Source organism: Pan troglodytes, chromosome 10, assembly GCF_028858775.2.
Source record: "Pan troglodytes isolate AG18354 chromosome 10, NHGRI_mPanTro3-v2.0_pri, whole genome shotgun sequence".
NCBI lineage: Eukaryota > Metazoa > Chordata > Mammalia > Primates > Hominidae > Pan > Pan troglodytes.
The window spans coordinates 87,486,198-87,509,224 of NC_072408.2; the positions used below are offsets into that span (position 1 = coordinate 87,486,198).

General features: G+C 36.4%; 1 protein-coding gene and 1 long non-coding RNA gene across 2 annotated transcripts in view; one reads left to right on the top strand and one right to left on the bottom strand.

Annotated features, from left to right (window-relative positions):
- The window catches only part of LOC134807493 (uncharacterized), a 55,661-nt gene extending 37,732 nt beyond the window's left edge, over positions 1 to 17,929 (bottom strand). The window contains exon 1 of the long non-coding RNA XR_010148092.1: positions 17,705 to 17,929. This is a non-coding gene — a long non-coding RNA (uncharacterized LOC134807493). The remainder of the gene's footprint in view (positions 1 to 17,704) is intronic.
- A 193-nt stretch (positions 17,930 to 18,122) lies between these two features.
- On the top strand, positions 18,123 to 20,151 carry MYF6 (myogenic factor 6). The gene is made up of 3 exons (XM_001164135.5): positions 18,123 to 18,834; positions 19,120 to 19,210; positions 19,439 to 20,151. The coding sequence occupies exons 1-3, from the start codon at positions 18,316 to 18,318 to the stop codon at positions 19,555 to 19,557; spliced, it is 729 nt and encodes a 242-aa protein (XP_001164135.2). The 5' UTR covers positions 18,123 to 18,315; the 3' UTR covers positions 19,558 to 20,151.
- The last annotated feature ends 2,876 nt before the right edge of the window (positions 20,152 to 23,027 follow it).

The window sequence follows — 23,027 nt, forward strand, 5'->3', positions numbered from 1 at the left end:
TATCTTGAATGGAGTGCTGTTTACACAGGCATATTCATGTGTAAAATCCCTTAACTTGTATACATACAATGATTGTTTTATTTTATGTATACTATAAACCAATACAATTTACTAAACAGAAAAATAATGAAAAAATAGTTTTGAGACATTTGTATGCCATTTATATAATGTTTTAAAAATACAACAGGTAGTACATTTTTTTGTGGATGCATCCATCTTAGTACAGACATAAAATCAAGGGAATGAATGGGAATGTAAAAATTCACATCAGAATCATGGATTCCCCTGGCAAGGGAGCAATGCAGGTATGGAGATAGATTGTGATGGAATCAGATTGGGATACACAAGGGCTTCCAATGCATTCGTAAATTTTTGTTTTAAAATTTGAAGCCTATCTGTCAACATTGTCAGATTTGCTAAAATTAAGTAATGAGTAAAATATTTATTGTATTATGCTTTATAGTTTTTTGTTTGATGAATTTTATAATTAAAAAAACAGGTAATTTTAAATTTTAATGATTTATTAAAATAAATGACATAAAGTGTTTATGGATTATTTTCACAATAATAATAATTCAAGCTCTCCTGGTTGAATGAGTACAACACTGAGAAAAATATTTACTTACTTCTGTTATATGCTTACTCCATTCCCGAAGCACTAACAATCAGTCTTTTAAACGTTTTAAACATTAAAACTTGATATGCTCCAAGTTCTTCCCAAAGAATTAATTATGCTCCTATTCACTTAGTATTTATAACCCCATGAACTGCCTTGAAAAATATGATGAATTCACTTGCTGGACTCTGCCACTGGAACACAGAGTTGGTTTCATCAATCTGAGTGTACTACATTCACAAAGTTGGTAAATAGTAACAGGATTAGTACTGACTCCCTGGGCTATTAAATCAGAAGTTTTACCTACTTACGTGTTAAAGATTATACTTACTTAAAATTGTGATATGAATAATTGTGATACATATAAAATTGTAATAATTTTATTTACTGTAATTAATAATAATCTTCTTTATTGAATCATTACCATGTGCCGGGCACTCTTCTAAGGGCTTTACAAATATTAATTCATTAACCGCATAACAATTCTCGGATAATAGGACTAGGTGCTATTATCTGCCTTTTACAGATAGGGAAACCAAAGCAAAAAGAGGTTAAATAAATTGCCCTAGATTATACATTAAGTAAATGAAAGAGCCTAGACTTGAACACAGGAAGTCTGGCTTCAGAGCCTGTAGTGTTTGCCACCATATCCTGCTATGTTACATGGAGACCACTAGATATATGATAATATCTCTAATCTTATCTACTTGGACGTAGTACATACACATAAACTCTATGCCCTCTTTCAAGAACAGAAGCTTATGGATAGTATCTGTAATAGCTATTTTATGCAAATTAAGTTATTCATGTCATATAGTCAGTGATAGTGCCAGCCTTTGTATTTGGGTGTCTAGTACTATACTCTTTCTCTTATTCACTATCTCATCCAATATACATTGGGTCCAAACCAAATTGTATGGTTTGTTTGCTCCAACTCTACACTTGCCAGATTTAAATCTAAAGCTCTGAAACGCTGAGATTTAAGTCTAAATCTCAGCTCTGATCATTTCACTGATCTATTCAGTAGCCCTTCATTGACTATTGAATTAAACTCACTTTTTAAAAATACCTTCCCACAGTATTCTTTTTTTCTAGAACTAAACCAAATCAGAATATTTGCTGCTTACTAAAACACATCCTACATGTTCCCAAATACCATGCTTTGGCTCCTACATTTCCCTCAATAACTAAGACCTTTCTTAGAACCGAATTCTGAAGGCGTTTTTGCAGGTTCTTATCCACTGGCATTCTCCATTTACTAGATTGTCAACTGGTTGTGAACAAAGACTAAGTTATTCTCATAATTTTATCCACGTAACACTTAAATAACATCTTACTCATGACAGAAACTTAAAGAAATATGTTCAATTGACAGTTTGCCTTAGCAGAAGTAAAATAATGTCTGTGTGACAGTGTATTTTCCTACCAATTCACGCATGCTAAAATATCTTTGCAGTCAGGGAACAAACAAACACTTGTAGATCAAAGATAAATGAAGGTGAAAGAGCAGGGAAAACTGGCATACAGTGATTAATGTATCATTTGCTCAGGATTATCAGTTATCCAGAATGTCACCAGGAACTTGATAGTGTGTAAAAACCCTTTAAACAACTGAAGCCAACAAAAAAGAATTCTGTATAATTGGGCAACTTATTAAAAAGTAGTTCATCAACAGTCTTTTTTTCTTACATTATAAATACTTCAACAAACTTGGTTTTCCAGGTCATGGCAGTCCAGAAACAGCAAAATTGATGGCTTATATCCTTATTTTGTGCGCAAACACACACACACACACACACACACACACACACACACACTTCCTTATTAACAACACATATACCTTCAAAACCTAAAAATTTGGGACCATTTATTGAAATCCAACATATTTCAATAGCCACTGGATAAAACAAAAATATTACAACACCAGCCTCTGCATCTTTAAGAAAACATTTTTTTCTCTTTCAATTACATTATGTTTACTGTTTAAGGAGATGGAAATGGGTTTGACATATTATTTAAAAGATCTCATCAAAACTTATTAGACTGAAAAGGTAGGGTAAGGCAGTTTCAGAAGAAAGCTGGAACAAGATATCCCACAGGGCTGAAGCAGGTGGTAGAGATGCAGAGGCAGATCTGGATTCAGTTGCCAACGTGCACATGCATGGAGGCAGACACCAGGTCCAGAGAGTACAGTAATGAGCAACAGATGGTGAACCCAGCTAGGACACATGAGAGTAGACTAGCAAGAGGTAGCATATCATAACAGGCAGGTGAAGCAAGGCTAAAGAGAATCCAGGAACTGGCACTAGGCAGGTCCAAGTGGCAGGGAAGCAGGTCAGCAGGGAGCAAGATTCTACTCGCCAGCTAGACTCAGTGGTGGCTCACTTCCTCAGGGTGATATGCAAAGTAGAGACCCAGGTGGGTTTCAATGGCCCCTCATATCCTGCATATGAATATATAGAAATATATATATACACACACACACACATATATATATAAATATCGTTTACAGTGCCTAAGAGTACTAAATAAATGGTAACTCAGTGAGTGAGTACATGAATGAATTTTTCAATGTTTTAAGTAATTTAGGGTACTAAAGACATTTTAGAGTCAGGGAATCATCAAAATCAGGTACCAAAAATGTATTGCCACTAATCTAACCAAAGCAGTAATAAAGTAAACAAAAATAACATAAGTCAAAATTCCCATTATTTGGTACAAAAATATTGCATACCTAGAAAATACAGATAAATAGACTGAAAAAGATATATAAGTAATAAGAAATTCTCTAATGCACGTGACTGCAAAATAAATATATAAAAATCATAAGTAGTCAATTAACATGAGTGAAAGATAAAATAGGAAAAATTAGTTCACTGACAGTGTCCAAACTATTATAAAATATTGAGAGGCTAAACTTACAGTGCATTTCTAAAGAATACTATAACATAAGGAAATGCAAAATATGATTTTTTTAAGTAAGAGAGGCCTATTATAAAGAACATCATTATTCTCCAATTACTTCATAGGTTTAGTATGCCAATTTAAAAGTCTTCGTAACATTTAATTGTTCCAAATTTGAAAAAAAAAATGTTAAGTTCATCTGGAAGAATAAATGAGAAATGGATTTCAAAATTCAGAAAATAAAAATGATGAAAAGAGAACTGCCCTTTCATGTATTAAAATGGTTTATTATCTAAACAAGTTAAAAGTATATTATTGAGATAATATACTTTATCTCAATGAAAGCAACCAAGACCTCAATGAAACACACAGGTTTTTCTAACACAGTCTGTGTTAAAAGATTTTAATAGTAAGGAAATATCACCCACCAATGGAAAAAACAAAAGTTATTAAGTAAATGATGGTAGGGAACTAAATGATTGTAGGTAAGGAAAATAATGGAGTCGTGTAAGATATAACCTCATCACTAGTAATCAAAATGGATTACGGAGAAAATAAATCTTAGTATGTCCCAAGGCCTTGTTTCTCTTTAAAGTCCATAAATAATTTCACCCTTCTCAGGGTAATTAATGTCCAGTGAATCCTCCAACCCCAATGTTAGATATTTACATTTTCTCCACAATTTATAAGAATTCAAAGATGTGCATCAAGAAACTAAACCTAAAGTTTAGGTCAATAGACTACTTTGAGTAGCCTTACTTCCTAGTACAACAAATTTAATAAAAGTAGCCTATAATATAATCTGTTATAATTAGGAAGGACTTGTTAAAATAAAATAAAATAAAATAAAATAAAATGAAAACCAGGTTTGAAAAATGTCTAAGCAGACAAACCCAGTTAGCCTTGAAAGTAACCTTAATCTTGCTTGGACTGCAAACATAAGCAAAACAAGTTGGGCCATTTATTGTAAATGCCAGAATCATTAAAAAAAAAAAAAAAGTTCAACAAATCAGAAGCTGCCAGCAATGGAACAGGCCAAAGAGAGCAACTATATAAGTGTGACCACTCAAATATTTTCAATTTCTTGCTTCCCAGTCACACTATAAAAGCCTTCCACTTGGATTTCTTCAGTAGAGCTCAAGACATCCTTCAATTTGGTGTTTCCCAAATTTATGTACCACTGTTTGCCCAAATAAACTCTAAAATTTGTATAGTGTCTCAGTTTATCTTTTAACAGACCTTATTTGTATAATGGAATTTCCCAGGCAATTTAAGCTTATTTTTGGGAGCAAGCTACCTGGTTTCCTGCTCCAACATCCTCATCTCTATATTTTAGAAGCAACTCAATCTAACCAGAAAGCTCAGCCTCACTCTGGAAAGAACTTAGTCCTTATCCAGGAAAATATTATATTCCTTCAGTACTCTTAGATCAACATCAAGAAAATCTTTCTGTAAATGTAGTGCATGCCTTGTTTCCCAGTCCTAGAAACTAAGATTTGGTCTTATTCACCAGATGCACTTCTTCTACTTGTGCCTAAATTACTGATTTTATTTTATTGTCTCAAATATTTATTTTATTTTCTCATTACAAAATATAAAATTATTATACAATTTGTACAAATGACAGAAAAATCTAAAAAGTAAAATGAAATTATATCATGTTAAACTCTAGTACCTAAGGGTAACTCTTATTAACAATTTGGAGTGATGTTTCCAATCCTTTTTTTTCTGGTCATGGTCACTAAAAGAAATGTAAGATTTCATGAAGATACCTAGTGAGATAATTGGGGGATTTATGGCATTGGTTAGAATTATGACTATTTTGCTTTTAAGGCCTGGGCTTGAATTAAATGAAATTTATAAGAAACTATTAAATAAGTGAGTCCATTCAAAAATTGGCTAAATTAACTCAGTTGAAAGAAAACGCTTGTTTTGCTGAGTTTTTCATGATTATGAAGTCTTTTCTAAGACAATGAATTACTATTTTTAAAAACATGTTATATTAGTCTTATTTTTTCAATTTCCTTAAATTTTTTTTGAAATAATATTTCATTTGTCATGGGAAACTATAAAGAAATATGTTACATACTTACTTTAATGAACTGTATGCATACTGACTACAATCTAACTCTACCAAACAGGAACTTATTACTTGATTTTTAAACAATATGCCACATAATCTAGCAGTAGACATTATAGTGATATAGAATACTTTGTACTTAAGTTCTCATAGTATATCAAGGTAGCTGGTTATACACCAAGAAAAGGTCCTTATGTTCTAAAGCAAATAAAATTACAATTTGAGAGATGTTTATGCAAATTTAATTCCAATAAAGAATTATTTATAAAACTATATGTGAGGCTAAATGATTTATCCTAGCATTTCTTTTCTGTATGTTTGTTTTCACTTTAAATGCACAATATGAAGATCTGGGGCTGATATTAACTCTCTTAGGGATATTGTGAACAAAAAGTCAATACATCTGAGAACTTTAAATAATAACTGGCTAACAGTACTCAATACATACTGGTGGTGTTTATCACCTCTATCATCATATGAGAATTTGGATTTTACAGTAATTGAATCCTTGATACAGTTTTATTTCTTCTTGACATTGTATTCTAGAACCCATGTTTTAAAGTAGAACTTTAAGGAAGAAAAGAAGTTGTATTACATACAGTGGCCAAAGTGATATATAATTTAAATGATACTTATTTCTACTAATGTAAAATCATTTAACTGTGTATTTGAAGGTAAATTTATGCTTACTAAAAGCCAAGATTCATTCCCATTTGAAATAAAAATAATTTTAGATAGGAAATTTCATTAATCTTCTTTTCATGACATATATTAGAATGAGAGAAGGGTTTTTAATCACTTGCTAGCTTTTCTTTTATCTAACTTAACTGTATCTGTCAATCATTGAACATAAAATAGGTGTTGGGCATTGTGCTAGGCCAAAAGTTCTCAGCCGTGGCTGCACATTTTAATCATTTTCCATTTCCCAGGTTATTCTATTGTGCAGCCAGGTTTAAGGACCATTAGGCTGGACACATTTAATCTCATCAGAATCCCTACTAGCATTTACAGAAATACTCTGGTTCGGTTGGGCTGCAGTGGATCTTGGGAATCCAAATTTTAACAAGTTCCCCCAGGGTTTCTGATACAATTGATCATAGGATTATTACTTAATAAATCTTGAGTCCTGATTATGTCCATCACACTATATAGGCTAATGTGATCATTTCACAGGCCTCTCATAAATGAGCTACCCAGTATGTAACACTTAAGATACCATTTTTTAAAAATGAAGATGTACTGGACTAAAAAGTGTTTTACAAAATTATTTTAAGGTAAACTAAAATATTTTTATTATTACAAATCAACAGCTTTGTAAAGAAAAAATGTGAAGGATACAAAAAGAAGAGGTAAGGATTAGTTTTCCACGTGGGGTTCCATATTGTTCTGACTATCTTCAGGTTCCCATCAAACTCTGAACCAGCAAGGTTTGGGAGGTGACAAGGTAGCAACACAGATTAGCTTCTGATGACTGTTTTGAAGAGTGAGCAAAGGTAAATAACCACATGTCTTGAGACCCTTACACTTATGAGCCCAGCTAGATGAAATAATGACTTATTGACACAGAGACCAAGGACATCAAAGATGCCCAGGTACTCAGGAGCAAGGTGACTAGGAACAAGTAGCCCACCACTGCTTTTAAAATACACAGTCAATAAATAATCATACTCATCTAAGTAACCATAGCATGAAGGTCTGACTGGTGTACTAAAATTTGGTTGTGACAGCTAGACTTGTGTCAAAAGCTTAGCAATTTTAGCTACAGAAAAAAAAAATGTCTTGTTACAAAATGTATTTTGAGTAGAGAACTTCTGGTCCCATAGAGGTTTCAGGAACTTCTACCAAAACAAAAGTTTTGGCGGAATTATTTTCAAAGACAGTAAATGAGCATTATGTCTTGCATTGATTTAAATATGCATCTTTTGGGCAAAACACCAATAAAATTTAAGCAAATACCAAATAGAAATAGAAATTTAAAATTCCAAGAATAAAAAATGCCATTTCAAGACATTATCATAGATGATAGAAGGTTTTGACAGTTATTACCACTTTCACTCAATCACTCACAAAAATTACATAGTATCTATTTTAGAACAGATAGTCTTCTGCAATCTATATTGATTATTGCATATTTCCTGCCCTATGTAATGGGTGATATGAACAATAAGCACTATAAGGCAATGTGATAAGTGCTAGGATATATGTAAACATAAAATCAGATACTATAATCAATACAAGCTATGAAAAGTGAATATAGTTTGACGATCCACACTCCACAAATAGCCTCCTTATGAATATTTCCTTACAGACTGAATTTTGAAGTAGAAAAATGTAGGAAACAACATCAGGAACTTCCAAGCTTTCTGTGACTTATGTGCTAACTTTTCTACCAAATTGTATTCCCAAAGAAGCAAATCATTAACAAGGAGATGTACTTTACCCTAAAGCCTTCTGTGTCAACCCAGTATTTTAAGCATTTTAAATAATTCCAGAGTATGCATTGATTTTGAAAACCCTGTGATTTTTTTAAAGAGTTGATTTTAATAGACGTCTAGTGGTCAATTCTGAACTCAGAATGGCTTCACAATCCCACTTTCCCCCTTATAGCTTTTCCCTCTCTCCCCCACACTCTCCCTCTTCCTCCTTCTTTTACTCTCCTCTTCTTTCTCTCATTCTGTTTCTTTCTTTCTCCATTATTTGTCTTTAATAGACTATTCAAAGTCCCAGAGTCCCAGAGCCTTATAAAGGTCTTGCTCTGCACTTCCGAAGGCACATCTAAATTACTGCACCCTCAGAACAATTTCATGCTAATCTTATAAGATTTTATAAGATCATACTTCATTTTTCCCTGTATCTGAGGTTATTGCTATGATGATGTACTTATAAAACTCTTTAAGTAACTTACCACTGCCAAAAATAGTATTACAATATTATCATATATCCAAAAGCTGATTTTAATAATCACTTTGATCTTCAAAAGATAACTTATTCATTGAGAAGTCTGGGATTTTCTTCAAAGTCAGAAAAATATAAGCTTTTTGGTAAATTGACATGGATAAGATTAAAGAAAAATTTCTGCTATTAGAGATTTAGAAACTATTTAGAATACCAAATCCTCAAAGAAGTAAAAATAAAGTATGGAAACATAAGAAGTCTAGGTATTTTAGAATCATATACCTAAGATTAAAGAATTAATATCTGGAAAAGAGTTCATTCTTTTTAAAAAGCAGCATATGTTCTTAGTGCTACTGCATCGTAACATAATTCAAAATCTAAAAGACTAAAGCATATGAATGAATCTGAACAAAATAGTAAAAGAATATCAAAACTATCAAGCATCAGTTATTACACTTATATCATTTTTAATCATAGCAACCACAAAACAATTGCTGTCTTTTGGCAAGCCTCAAATATAAACGTTTCCAGGAACAGCACGACAGATCGGTAAAGTGCAAAGCAACTCTTGATTCTTGCATTGTTTCTTTGTGATGTGATGTTTCTCACTAAACCCAAACAAAAACTGACACAAGAAAAGAGCGTATTGTGCCATGGAGAAATCATACCACTGCACGGTCCAACTTTATTTTATTACAAAACAAATATTAGACACATCTGCAGCCATTCCTTATATTATTCATTTTTATGCCCTTTAATCCTCAAAACGAGGGTGCTTTCTGATCACGAATAAAAATTTGCAAAGTCGAGCATATTTCACAAAGGAATAAATAATCATTATCTGTTGCCTGTGATCTGTTAGTGCTTCCAGTCATGGCTGTGATATGAGTGTACTCACACATGTGTGCACACACGCCTACTAATAGAAAAAAAAAGATTTTCTGTAAGCAACTTATAACCAGGAATCTACTGGCAGGTGTGTGAAAAGATTCAGGTTAGGAAAGGAGGCACTGGCATGGATTTATTGCTGTCATGACCATTAAGTCTTGATAGAACTAATTGATTTTGCTCTTTTCACTTTTTAAGAGGTCGAGCTGAAGTTCCCTTTTATGAGATTGGGTAATGGAACAAGTGGTGAACTGAACTAAGGACTTTGTGACATACATTAGAACTCTGGTGTTATTTGGTCCTCTGAACACAGAAGGAATGTCCAACAAAGAGCCATATCAGAAAAGTATGTAAAATCTTAAATTGCTACAACAGCTGAGCGAAGAGAATAGTTCTATTGAAAGAAAATTAATGAACAAGTGTCAAAATGGACAGTTGGTGTCAATTCCTAGAGGATTTGGAAGTGAGAAGTGGAGTTGAGGAAACCATGTTAATAAGCTCTTGTTTGCATAATAAGAACGTCGTACCTCACCAAATATCCATCATAGGAGTCATGCTTGTCACAGTTCACATTAAAGCGTTTCACAGAAAAGAATGCTTTACTATGCGTCATGGAAGCACCTTATTTTGTTGATCTCCAACAGCATATGATCATCTATTTTCTTGGAAACAAATTTAGAAAGGAATTCTACACTCAGCTTATGTGGTAATTCTTGGACCAAACTGTGCCCATCATTTTGAGAAAGAAAAGACCCTTTCAAGCCCAAGCTAACTTATTTCTAAGTGAGTTTAAAATATGTTAACGAACCAAGTTGTTTTGTTTCAGCCTCTTTCAGTTGTAATCCCATTTAAAACTAAATTCTCTCTATTCTGTCAACTAATAAATAAGTAGTAGTTTTTTTTAAATTTTTGATTATTAAATCTCACTAAAAGCATAATTAACACAAATTGAAAATTTCAAGTGTATTCCATCTCTATCTTAGGAATACTTTATGTGAAAGGTATTTCTTAATAAAGGCTTTCTTTATAAATGGCTTACATAAAATAATTTGCTAAACTTCAGTATAATTTATATTAATAAACCAAATATAGCAAAAATCATTATATCAAAATGTAATTTGTTTCAGCATATCTAATGGGAGACTAAGAAAATAAAATTTCTCTTCCAAAAGATCCTAGAATGCCTTTTTCCATGTGCTCCTTTGTAGAAATAGGTAAGATCAGTATTTGCTTTTATTTTTCTCTTTATCTCTATCAACCACATTTACATTTAGCCTTCTCAATAGTTAGACACCTCAGTAATTTCAAGTGAGCATAATATCCTCAAAACATGTGATGTCCAATTGGAAAAGACTGTCCTATCCATGAGAGTTAGATATGGCTAGTTGTTCACAGGATCTGTGTATTGGTTGTAGACACCTTCTACCTGCTAAGATCCCTTGCTCGCTCTCAACCCTAGTCCTTGTTATTACTGTAAGTGGAGCCGACTAATTGGGGAAAAGAGAAAGACAGGATATAAGAGCATTGTGTAACTTAGTATTTGGAAAATGTGTTTTCTCCACATTTACCCTACAATAGTGCACTAAATTATTCCATCTTTTTCCTTTTGCTTCTCACTGTGTGTTTTAAAATAATGAATCAGACCATGTGTTTTGAGTATCTTCACTTGAACATCTATTTTGTGACCTCTGAGACAGGCTGCCTGTATGTAGTAGTGTACGTGGAAAATACCATTGTGTCATTATTTGCTAATGGGACAATACGTAGGTCCAAATCTCAGCCATCAGTTACCAACATGCCTCTTTTGGACATGTGACTGAAAACAAAACAAAACAAAACAAAAAAGAAACAAAAAAACAGAAGTTAGCCTGAAGTTTCCCAAATAAACACTCAAAGCTCCTGGAAGGTAGGTAGCTCCTAGAAGACTATTCTTTTGGTCGCTGTCAGGAGATTCAGAAGAAAAGCTTCTCTTTAATTATATGAATCAGTGCCATATGAACCAGGTTTAAGTATATAGCATGCAATCTTGGGCAAATAGATTAACTTATCTTTGCTTTGCTTTCTGTATTTTTAAAATGAAATCAATTATATTATACACTTGGTAAGATATTGTGAAGATGTAAAGAGATCATTTACTTAAAGTACTTCAACATATAAGGGCCTGCAACTTATTTTTTTTCAGAGTTGAACAATGGCTACAATTTTACAAAATAAAAAACTTATATATATTACTACTTTTTATTCTTTTCTTTTGGAAGCACCAATTCTTGAACATTATATTGCTACAAAAGAAGCAGCATAAATCTCGCGATAGCTTATACTGAACTACAAGAAAGTGAAAAAAATCTATTTAAATGGCTTAATAAAAAGGCCATACTAATATTGTAAAATTCACAGACAGTCTTTTCTAATATGACAACACTTAGCCCAAATCATATAAAATCAGGGAAGATAAAATTTAATATGATTAATTTTATATGACCAGTGACATGTTGAACATGTAATGCCTGTACTTTAAAAAGCTCCAGATTATATGCAATTTAAACACATTATAACTTTCTATCACTCACTAACCTAAAAACTAACATGTATTATCCACAGACAAAAATGTCTGGACTTTCAAAAAAAACGTGAGATGTAAGTGAATATCTGATTAAACAACTTTTTCTTCCAAACTGGTAGGGAAACTTTATGGAATAAATGTGTTTGTACAGTGGTGGCTATCTGTCACGGTAGACCCTGACACAGCCATTAAAGCACCAAACATTTTGGGCAATATGTCATAACCAGCCAGTTGGAGGACAGTAACAAAATACTTGGCTAACCATACTATACTAGAGACATTTGTTTATCTTAGCAAGCTAGTAACACCAAGCACCACTATAATTGGGGTCATCTGAATATCATGATTCATTGCATTTTTAAAAGAATTAAACATCATAGGAAAATCATTCCATATATTTTGGATTTTGAACATTTAAAATATTAGTTGTATTAGCATCATAAAATGTTTATATAATATTTTCTTTGAAAAAGGCAATATATACATAATATTATATTGTACTTATATTTAAATAAAAAGTAACAAAATTTGCATTCTATCATATGACATTATGTAAAATTTTGTTCATATAGAAAACAAAAAAGTAGGGTTTGATTTATTGAAGCGACAAGGAATGGATGATTTTTTTTTCCTTCAATCATAGCTGAAATAATTTGTATTGAATGTTGTTTATGTGCTAGATACTGTATATTGGATTTTATTGACATTATTTAACCTTTAAAACAATATTATAAAGTAATGTTATTTCTATTTTATAGACTAGTTAATTAAAGCTTAGAAAAATTATAAAACATGTCCGATGTCAAATGATTAGCAAGTAGTAGAGCTGGGCCTAGAACTTTGTCTAATATCAAAACCCATATTTATAATCACAGTAAATTTTTAAATAAAAAATCTATACTTTATATATCCTGCACTCTGTACATTGTTCTTATTTATGAATAGATGTATGTCAGTTTCTATGGGCTTTTTCTGGGAAATAGAATGACAAACTCATTCTGACTTGACCAGGATTTCCCCAGTTTTAGCACTGAAAATCTGGCCTCCTGGGTACCTGCTCAGTCCTAAGCAAACCTATGCCAGTTGGCCCCTCACCAGGAAAGAATACTTAACCTGGAAAAAATTCTAATGGTTTCCAAATTTTAATCTTAAATTCAGAAATCTGAATAAAAGCGGGGGGACGGAGGTGCAGAATTATGAAGAAGGCTTCATGTTTTGCACTGAGGAATATGTGTTTCTCAGGGAGAAAAGCATTCATTGTCACCTTCCCTGAAAATTATGCCTGAGAATTAAGAAATGAATAGCAGCCTTCTTAAGTGTTGTTTTGCAGCTAGTACATAACTGAATACAGGTTTTTGGAATCAGGAGTGAGAGCAAAGAGCAAAAATGTGTTTCTTGAATTATCTGAAGAGCAGCCTCGTTCGTTCCCCCTTCGCTTGTTCTAGACTCATTTCCTTGGTGCTGCTTTTAAAAGGGTGCTCCATGGTGGGCCTGGAAACCGAAGCCCTTCCTAATCTAGGTCCAGCCCCATTTCTACGCATAACTTCTCACTGCCACTTACTGGAGATTGCAGAAGATTCGCCTTTAATATCTTTCCTTTTCCTCTGCTTGGTTTATGCCCCTCCCCCAGGTTCTCTGAAGTGACTCAGATGTTCTGTAGGTCTAAGTGCAAAACTATTTTTACCACAGCGTTTGGGAATCTCTGGGCACAAACTGTCTGCCGATTAGGTAAATTACAGGTGCAGGAGCTCATGTTACTCATTTAGCTGCCACAAATTGAAAGCACTAATCTGCCTCTTCTGAGTTTTGCCTTTCAGTCAGCGGGCTCCTCCTTTACCTTCTATTCTTTATGGCTACTCTCTGCCCTTGCTGGGTGACCCTTCGTCCTGAGGGCTAGCCTGCGTTCTGTTCACTCTGTTTCTCTCCTCTCTCTCTTCTCTCCTTTCTTCTATACCCTTTTCTTTCTTCTATTTTTCATAGTTGAAAGAGTATAATCATCATCTATCCGGCCCTCAGTTCTGCTTTATCAGCTGTGGCTGAAACTGCTTTCTTTGAATCTGACTATGTAGCCAAATCCCCCAGCTATCACCCACACAAATCTCTTCCCTAGTCTCTGACAGTCATCTGTGTCTATTTCTTCCTTGAGCTTCTTCTGACTGTCACCATCATCCTGTTACTTTCCAAAGGCTTTTCAAAAAGCTTGAACTTTGTTCCCTAGAAATGCCACCACAATACCTCAGGAACTTCTGTTCCCAAACCATCCTTTTCTCAAGCTTCCTGTTCAGGAGTGACTTTACTGTTACACACTCTTAGAGAACTACATTCCTTTCTTTCAAAGTTCCTAACTCGGTTATTCATTTGTGTGACTTTTAATTAGTATCTTGTTCCCCAGTAAACTGGAAATTTAATGAGGGTATAAATACATTAAGCTCTGTTACTAGAGCGACTAGTTTCAATATTTTCACCTTGATTAACACAAATCCCCAAATTTTTCAGAAAGATCTTTCTCACCAAATCTAGGTTTTTCAGTGAATTCACTATGATTCTTTCCATCAGAGGCCTTACAAATTGAGTAGGAGAATTAATATTTGCTGAGTGCATATTTCATACCATGGGCTCAAAATGTATTATTTAATTTAGTGTGAAAAGAAAGCCTATGATATGTGTAATGTATATGCTTTTTGATCTCTAATAAAACTGTGGCTAGAAACACATACTTAAGAATGGCTAGAACACAGATTCTGTCTTTCCCCAAAGGTCTCTTCTCTTTCTACCATATATGCAACCTTTCCAAAGGCTCATAGCTAAAATCCACTGATGTGAGCTAGCCATAATACTTTCCTTCCCACTTCTTCCCACAGAAAAGAATTGGGAGGCACTCAGGCTTTTTTTGGGGGAAAAAAAATCATTTGCAAATGAATAAGCATGAAGTAAGAACAACAGGGTGGTAAACTACAGGAAAACTTCCCATCCTGTCACTAATCTAGTTTCAGATTTTATGATGAATGAAGTCTAGTCCCCTTGGAGTGATTTTATTAATGATAATATTATTATTCCCCTATTATCATTTACTTTTTCCATAATTAAAAAAATATTTGGACTATTTAAAGCTTGAAGGATTGCAGTTTATGTAAAACTGATTTGACCACTTGTCAAGGTCTGTGTCTCCAAGTTCTACTGAGAAGTGATATAATTGCAATTACAGGCATCTCATATTTTGTAAACAGTTTGAGTTCCAAGAGTTCACTAGTTAGAAGTTTGGCATCAGTGCGTATTTTCCCATTGACCTAATCTAATAAAGGGTGATTATTTCCCAAGCTGGCATTTCCTTGTTTTCTCCTCCCACCTCCTGCCCTCAACTCCCAAAACAACCACAAAAAAGGGGAAAAATCTGTTTAAACCAAGGTAAACACTCCCACTAATTTTACTGGTCTGAGGTCTAGAGCGTGTTGGAAAAGGGGATTCATAATTTAATAAGGAAGAATTCAATAGGTGAAAGTTGACTTTATACCAATAAAAGCCACCCTTGCCTAAGAAGTTGCTCCTGATCTGCACCCCAAAGCTTTATGTACTTTTTTTAAAAAATAATTCTCTTTCTACATTTCTAAACTGGCTCTTTCTCCAGTGGTGACACTTGAATGAAAGAAACAGAAAAAGGAAAAGGCGAACTTCCATATTTTTTAGCGGGTTCATGATGTGAAGGCTCTCTAACATCTATCTGATACCTCTTAAAATCAGTGTCAAGTCTAAGAATGGTAACACCTTAAATGTATTTCTTCACCCAGGCTTCAAAATTGCTTAGTAGTGATATTTTTCTCCCTTATTTTTCTCTGAACATACTAATTCCAATAATAAAAGTACTTTTAGAGAGGATGCTACATTTTTGAGGTGGGTTTCATGTTTTTAAAAGTTTAATTTTTATAACATCCTATAAATATGGACATCTTTTGTCATTATGCCAATGTTATGGATTAAACATCTGAGAATTTGAGATAGTAGGGTTCATTAAATCCTCACAGGCCCCAAAAGACTATAATCTAGGCCTTCCCCATCCCAATTCCAAGACTATTTCTCCCATTTGGTCTGTTAATTTAACTCACCTCTTTAGATTCAGACTCCATGAGAAGAGAGATTTTTTTTAATGCTTTATCCTTAGCACCTAGGACACTATCTGGCACTTAGTAGGTACCCAATAAATGCTGAATAAAAAAATTAGTCATTTTTATCTTAATGTTCTTAATGATTTTTATCACAATAATCTTAGTTAACTTTTCAAATTGTCTTCACATTTACAAGAGACAACATAAAGTGTGGTTAAGAGCACAAGCTAATTTTCTATAATAGATGTTAGATTATACCCTGAGTTGCTGAAACTTTCAATCTGCAGTTTTAATTGCTGACTTGAGCAACCAAGAAACTGGCGAAAATAGAAAAAAAAAGTCACAGAAGAAGTATTGGCCTCTTGTAACTCTTCTCTCTGCTTCTTACCATTCCAAAAATCTAAGAATAGTATTAAACTTGATAAGGAGTAAAAACAGCCAAAAATATCAAAGCTTAACATCCAGTCTGTGGCTCAATAGAAACCGTGAAGAATCATCTTCTAGAATAGGCCACTTGATTAGCTAATTTCTAAATTATCTGACAGTTGATTTCCTGCATTATCTTCACTCTACTCATTTTTTAAAATAAAGTCATAAAGAACACAGCTTATAATCATTACTGCTTGGGGTAGAGCAATAAGATTTTATGTTTCCACATAGTTTTTGAGGCACTGACTATAAAGACCAAAACCAAGGTCGACTGTCATCCCGAAGGCCAGTTACAGCTAGGAAGTCTTTCTAGAGCTCTAGGAGGAAAGGTGAAAGGAAGGGAAAGAACAACAAAACAGAGGGAGGGAAGAAAAAGAAAAACCTCTCCAACAGCTATGCTTTATTTCATTCATAGGAATGAGTCTTTGCCCTAAAATGGCTTTATACTACAAATGATAACTACTGTTCATCAAGCAGCTATGTGCTATGTGTTTCACATGCATGGTATCATTTGATTGAATCCTCACTAAAACTGTAAGGAAACCACTATCATCTTGAAGACATCAAGATCTAGTACTTACCCATGGATATATACATAGAAATTAACCTTGCTAGGACTTGATAGTTCTTTGGAATCTAGGGCCCCCGCACTTGACCTTCATATTGTACTGTCTCCCGAAGAACAATACATGTGTCTTGTGGACCATGGGCCAGCTGCAATTTAAAAAATGCTGTTTCCTTGCTCGTGCCTTGGTTGCTAACCTTTCTCACTTAAATCCTATCAAACAACTTATTTGGAGTCAATGGATAGTGAGAATGCAAAAGAAAAAGTGGTGAGCACACAGTGTGCAGAACTGGAATCATAAGAGAGGCACCTTGGAGGGGGCCACAAGTAAATGCTGAAATATCAAGTAGCTGTGGTGTGAGTCTTGTTTTCACTAAAACTATTTTTAAGGAGGAGTTACTACATGTATTGTAACCCCATCCTCTATCCCACTCCCTACCTCATATGTAATACTGCTCCACAAATGGAAGGGTACAGAATTCAGATCCTGGTTGCCCCTCTCCCCAAAGGAAAAAAAAAAAAAAAAGATAGTCAAGGACGGTCTCTATGGAAGGACCCAGAGAATCATTTCATCCAGTATCATGGGATGTGAGCACCCTTCAGCAACCCCCTCCATTTCCCAAATCATCTTGCAGCCTTAGTAAAAGAGAGGAAAGAGATTTACCTGCTTCTATTGAGGTTGAAGCCTGAAAGTCATGTATAACCTTTGAAGCACTGTAATGGTTTTAATCACAGGAATAGCATCTTTTTGAGAGGCAGAAGAGAGAAAGGAGCTGAACCACTCTGCAAATATTAACCCGGCTATTTTGGAGCAATGGCTATTGCCTTTGAAATCTTTCATCATGGGTCTATACTTAGAATTCAGATGAGCGCAGGGGGAGGGGAATAGGGCAATGTTAATCCCCAGTTGTTTTGAAGTTGTCCTGTAAGCAGGTTAGTATCTAAACTGCCCAAAATGGAAGGGTTCAATGCTTTGTTTAAGTTATGTGATTCTCTCTGTGTAACCTGGTCTGCACATAGATTGTCACAACACTCTGGGAGGTGACACTTCTCAGTTTTCTTTCAAACTAGATGTTCTAGAGAGCACTAGCTGCAATCACATTGGGAGACTGATGCTCCATGACAGCTAAAAGTTGGATTGAGTTTCAGGAGCTACTATATATAAAGCTGGGTCGACTTATGTCACTGCACTAATTAAATGCCATCTGGGTGGTTCCTCTGGGTTTTTGAGTCCATCACCCAGTTCAGATCGAGTCAGAGGCCAAGGAGGAGAACATGATGATGGACCTTTTTGAAACTGGCTCCTATTTCTTCTACTTGGATGGGGAAAATGTTACTCTGCAGCCATTAGAAGTGGCAGAAGGCTCTCCTTTGTATCCAGGGAGTGATGGTACCTTGTCCCCCTGCCAGGACCAAATGCCCCCGGAAGCGGGGAGCGACAGCAGCGGAGAGGAACATGTCCTGCCGCCCCCGGGCCTGCAGCCTCCACACTGCCCCGGCCAGTGTCTGATCTGGGCTTGCAAGACCTGCAAGAGAAAATCTGCTCCCACTGACCGGCGAAAAGCCGCCACCCTGCGCGAAAGGAGGAGGCTAAAGAAAATCAACGAGGCCTTCGAGGCACTGAAGCGGCGAACTGTGGCCAACCCCAACCAGAGGCTGCCCAAGGTGGAGATTCTGCGGAGCGCCATCAGCTATATTGAGCGGCTGCAGGACCTGCTGCACCGGCTGGATCAGCAGGAGAAGATGCAGGAGCTGGGGGTGGACCCCTTCAGCTACAGACCCAAACAAGAAAATGTAAGCCTAGATGCTGCCGGGGCAGGGAAATGCAAAGGCTGATTAAACGCCTTCCGCGGGGCCTTAACCTCCAGCTGCTTGGTCTTTTTTCCCTTCCCCCTTTCTCGCCCGCCCCTCCCGCTCCGTCTCTAATGAACCCCCAGTGACCCAAGAAGACCGGGTGCTTGCAATAGGCAGGAAATGCGTACCCGGCCCGAGGAAGCAGGAAAGCCGCCCCCCACCCCACCCCAACCCCGGAACCGATGTTTCTTTCCTAATCTGCCGCTGCCTTGGTTTTCCCTCCAGCTTGAGGGTGCGGATTTCCTGCGCACCTGCAGCTCCCAGTGGCCAAGTGTTTCCGATCATTCCAGGGGGCTCGTGATAACGGCTAAGGAAGGTAAAGTAAAAGGGCTCTGGGCCGCACCAGAGAAAATCCGGGAGGTGGATAGGATGCTTGGGCCGAGAGGGCTCGAAGCGAGAGCAGGGACGCGCCTTGCGAAAAGGGCGCTCTTTGCGCGCCGGGACCAGGCCTTTCCTCGCTGCCAAAGCGGCCTCGCGCGGGGCGCGGAGCTGCTTCGTGTTCCTTCTTTGGGTGCTATGTTTGTGTGTTTGTTTTTTCGCTCAGGAGGAGCAAGTATTGATTCGTCAGCCTCGAGTAGCCTTCGATGCCTTTCTTCCATCGTGGACAGTATTTCCTCGGAGGAACGCAAACTCCCCTGCGTGGAGGAAGTGGTGGAGAAGTAACTGAGCCTGCGCTTGAGACCTTCTCCACGCAGCAGGAAGATCCCACCGACCCTTCCTGGCCTAATCCTTTAGATTAGGTCACATTACATTAACATTTAGGAACCCAGACCGAAAAGTTGGTGAAAGGGAGGGAGACACATTCACAAAGAAACTTTGCGAAAATTGCGAAAACTGTTGTGCACGCTCAAATGAAAAAGCCTTTCGGCTTTGGGCTTTTATTTTTTTGGAACTGCGAGTGGCTTAGGTCTAGCCTCATTTTGTTTTGGTTGGTTTTATACTATATTAACTTTTATTACGGTGATCCTTTTGTGCCATGTTCAAAAGAAGTTCATTCCTGTCTAAAGTGGGAAAGTTGCATTTAAAGTTAGGGGTATTTAATGTATTTTTGTAAATAGTTTAGCACTTTCTTTTTTTATGTAAACCTAAAATATATTTTAAATGTGGAATGATGTATATAAAATGTGCGAGGATCCTGGTATTGTAATATTAAAAAGAAGTTTCTATATGAACAAAGTTGGTCCTAATTTGATGGAACTGGAAAAATATGTTTGGAGGCATGTGTACAAAAATAAAGAGGAGCCATATTTTAATTTAGACACCACACAAGCCCATTTATTTGGGTGTTTCCTTACATGCCAATTGAAAGGAAATTTGGCTTTCCTTAGTCTGAATTAAACTGGATACTGTTCTCTCTCTCGTAGACCTCACACTTGTCATTGGAAGTGAATAGTGCCCAGAAGAAAAATGTCATTTTTCCTTTTATCAGCATCTTTTTCCGTCTGGTTTTACACTCCTATACCTGGAGATCTGGGTGAGATTTACTTACCCAAAGTTAACAATGGAATTTTCAATCTAGGAAAATATGGTTGCAAGAAATTACCACACCAAAACTGTGCTCATTTCCCAAAAAGATCTTCAGCGGATTTACCCCCAAACGGCCTTCCCTCTTAGCCTTCCCAGGCCGCTCTTGTCCTGAAGTGTGGATCTGGAGTTCCCGGGGCTGCATCCGGCATCCTCAGGGCCGGATCTCGGGCCCCCTCCCCAGTTTTCTTGAACTAGACTGGTCCCTAGCAGACTGGAATATCCTCAAGGCCTCGTTTGGCTTGGGTTTGTTTTCCATATACGAAAGATAAAAGAAATGGGCAATCTGTCTCTGGAGGTGGGGTGGGCTGCTTTGAAGGCAGGGCGGCTTCAAGTGAGGGAAGGTTTCAATGGTTGAGGGCAAAAGACAACAACAACACACATGCAACCTCTTAGCCGGGCCAAACAGCAAAGCCCCAAAGAAGCTAGAAGCCCCAGGAGCTCCTCACCATGCGGATTTTACAACGTGTGCCAGGTTTGTTTATCCTGTAACCTCAGGAAGAAACGACCACCAAGAAACACAGTGGGAAGTGAGGCAGATGAGAGGAGGAAGCCATTTCTTTTGAATTGCGACTTCTCTCTTAGATTCTGTAAGTGGCACCTTCACTCCCTTCCCCCACCCCTGAACTTCTACCTTTCCTCCTCCTCCCCAACAGCTAGTCTTCAGTTAGCAGATGTGAAAATCAAATCGGATTCAGTATTTCCCAGCCCACCCTTTCCTTCCTAACCCTCCAAAGGCTGGACCTTCTTGTTGCGCACCTAAGTTCCAGATAGCACCACAGACAGTGCCCCCTGGAGGTACAGAGCTGTATCTTGCCCCTTTTTCCTCTCAGAAAGGAAGGCCTCTTCCTGGCGATAATAGTCACTGCGTTTTCTGAGTATATGGGAAATTCAGATTTCTTCTAAAACAAATTTAAAATGCAGAAAGGTTCATAGTGGAAGCTGACATTGACATACAATCTCTTTTAAAGGTTTGGGAGAGGTGGGTGGGAGATTTAGCTGAGCCTGTGTGGGGTTGGCTACCTAGATGGAATCCAGGCTGCCACTGTCTAGGGCTAGTCACTGCTCATTCTTAGTCCCGTTTCCTCCTGAGGTTGTGAAGATTCACTGAGATAACACATGTGAAGTGCTTAGCCAAAATGGCACAAAATAAACACTAGATGCCAGGTCTCTTCTTCCTTAGTCAATTCAAAGACCCTTTTCTTCCATCAAAAGCCATAGTTTCTTCAGCCTTTCCTTGCTCTGGCTGGGGAAAATATTGACAACAATGAGAACAAAAGCAACATAAATGAGCCATTCTTAGTATTTAAATATTAACTCATAATCCTACAACAGATGAGAGAGGTACTGCTATTACTTTGACTTTACAGAAGATCCTTGGAACAGAGTTTCCTGCACTTGGTTAAGTACTGCATAGAGCCAGGATTCAGAGCCAGGCAATTATCAGTGGATTCAAGCCTGTGTTCTTAACCATCATGCTCTGTGAAACAGATGCCTTGGCACATTGGCAATTTCTTTATTTCCTCCTTTTTTTTTTCTTTTTAAGGGGTGATGTGTCCCTGTTGCTCAGGCTTGAACTCCTGGATTCAAGTGATCCTCCAGCCTCAGCCTTTCAGGTAGCTGGGACTACAGGCCCATTCCACTGAGCCCAGCTTGCCTTGGGAAATTAATAAGCAACATTTTATGGTCTGGGGAAAAATTTGGCTCTCCTTGGCGTTTGTTTTCCAAAAGCTCTCTCTCAAGAGTGGCTAGCTACTGAACTCCAAATTAGAGCAGTAACTTAAAAAAATAAGTGGTAAAGCATTTCAAATTATCCAACCAAAACATGTGTGAATATGTCTGGGTAGTGTCTATGCCCATTAATTATGCTTATTAGATGCCCATCATTTTCTCCCTGAGAATCAATAGGGATTTTCCCCAAATTGTATATATGCACACTTCTATTTTTAAAATTCAAATTTATTATGCAACACAAAATAATGTAACTGATTACGTGAACTCATTTAATTTATAAATTAGCCTATACTTATAGTAAGATCTGTGTTATAAATGGCTCAACAGCAGAATGCTTTTATTAATTCATGGATTTTACTTGTTGATGGATTTTATTCAGTCTTTGCAAGCCAAATCCTCTCTATCTCTCTTAGCTGGGTAACTTGAGAAATTGTTTGGAATAAGTTTGCCTATAGAAGTCTCTTCATTAAATAGAGCAAATATTTCCCAAAGACTTCATGTGACCTCCACTGCTACAGATGGCATGTTAGGCTTTCCAGTGAAATCCTTGGTGTGTTTGCAATTAAAATGTTTTTGTTTGATATTAATGATGATAATCTTTACTGAGGCCAAAGCCAAAATAAACAGGGCTGTGGAAGCAGATAATCAAGACATAATAACTTGGTAAAGATAAGCAATTTGGGATTAAATTCAAGCCTCTTTCCAGAGGCAGGTATAAAGTTATCAAGTACAAAATAATGAGTGATTTTCTTTATTATATTACTACAGAAATAATTTGCAGAAAATCAAATGCCAGCTTTCATACTAATTTTAATACCTGGATCACTGAATTCCAAGCCTGAACACTGGAAATCCTCTTAGGTCTAACAGTCTCA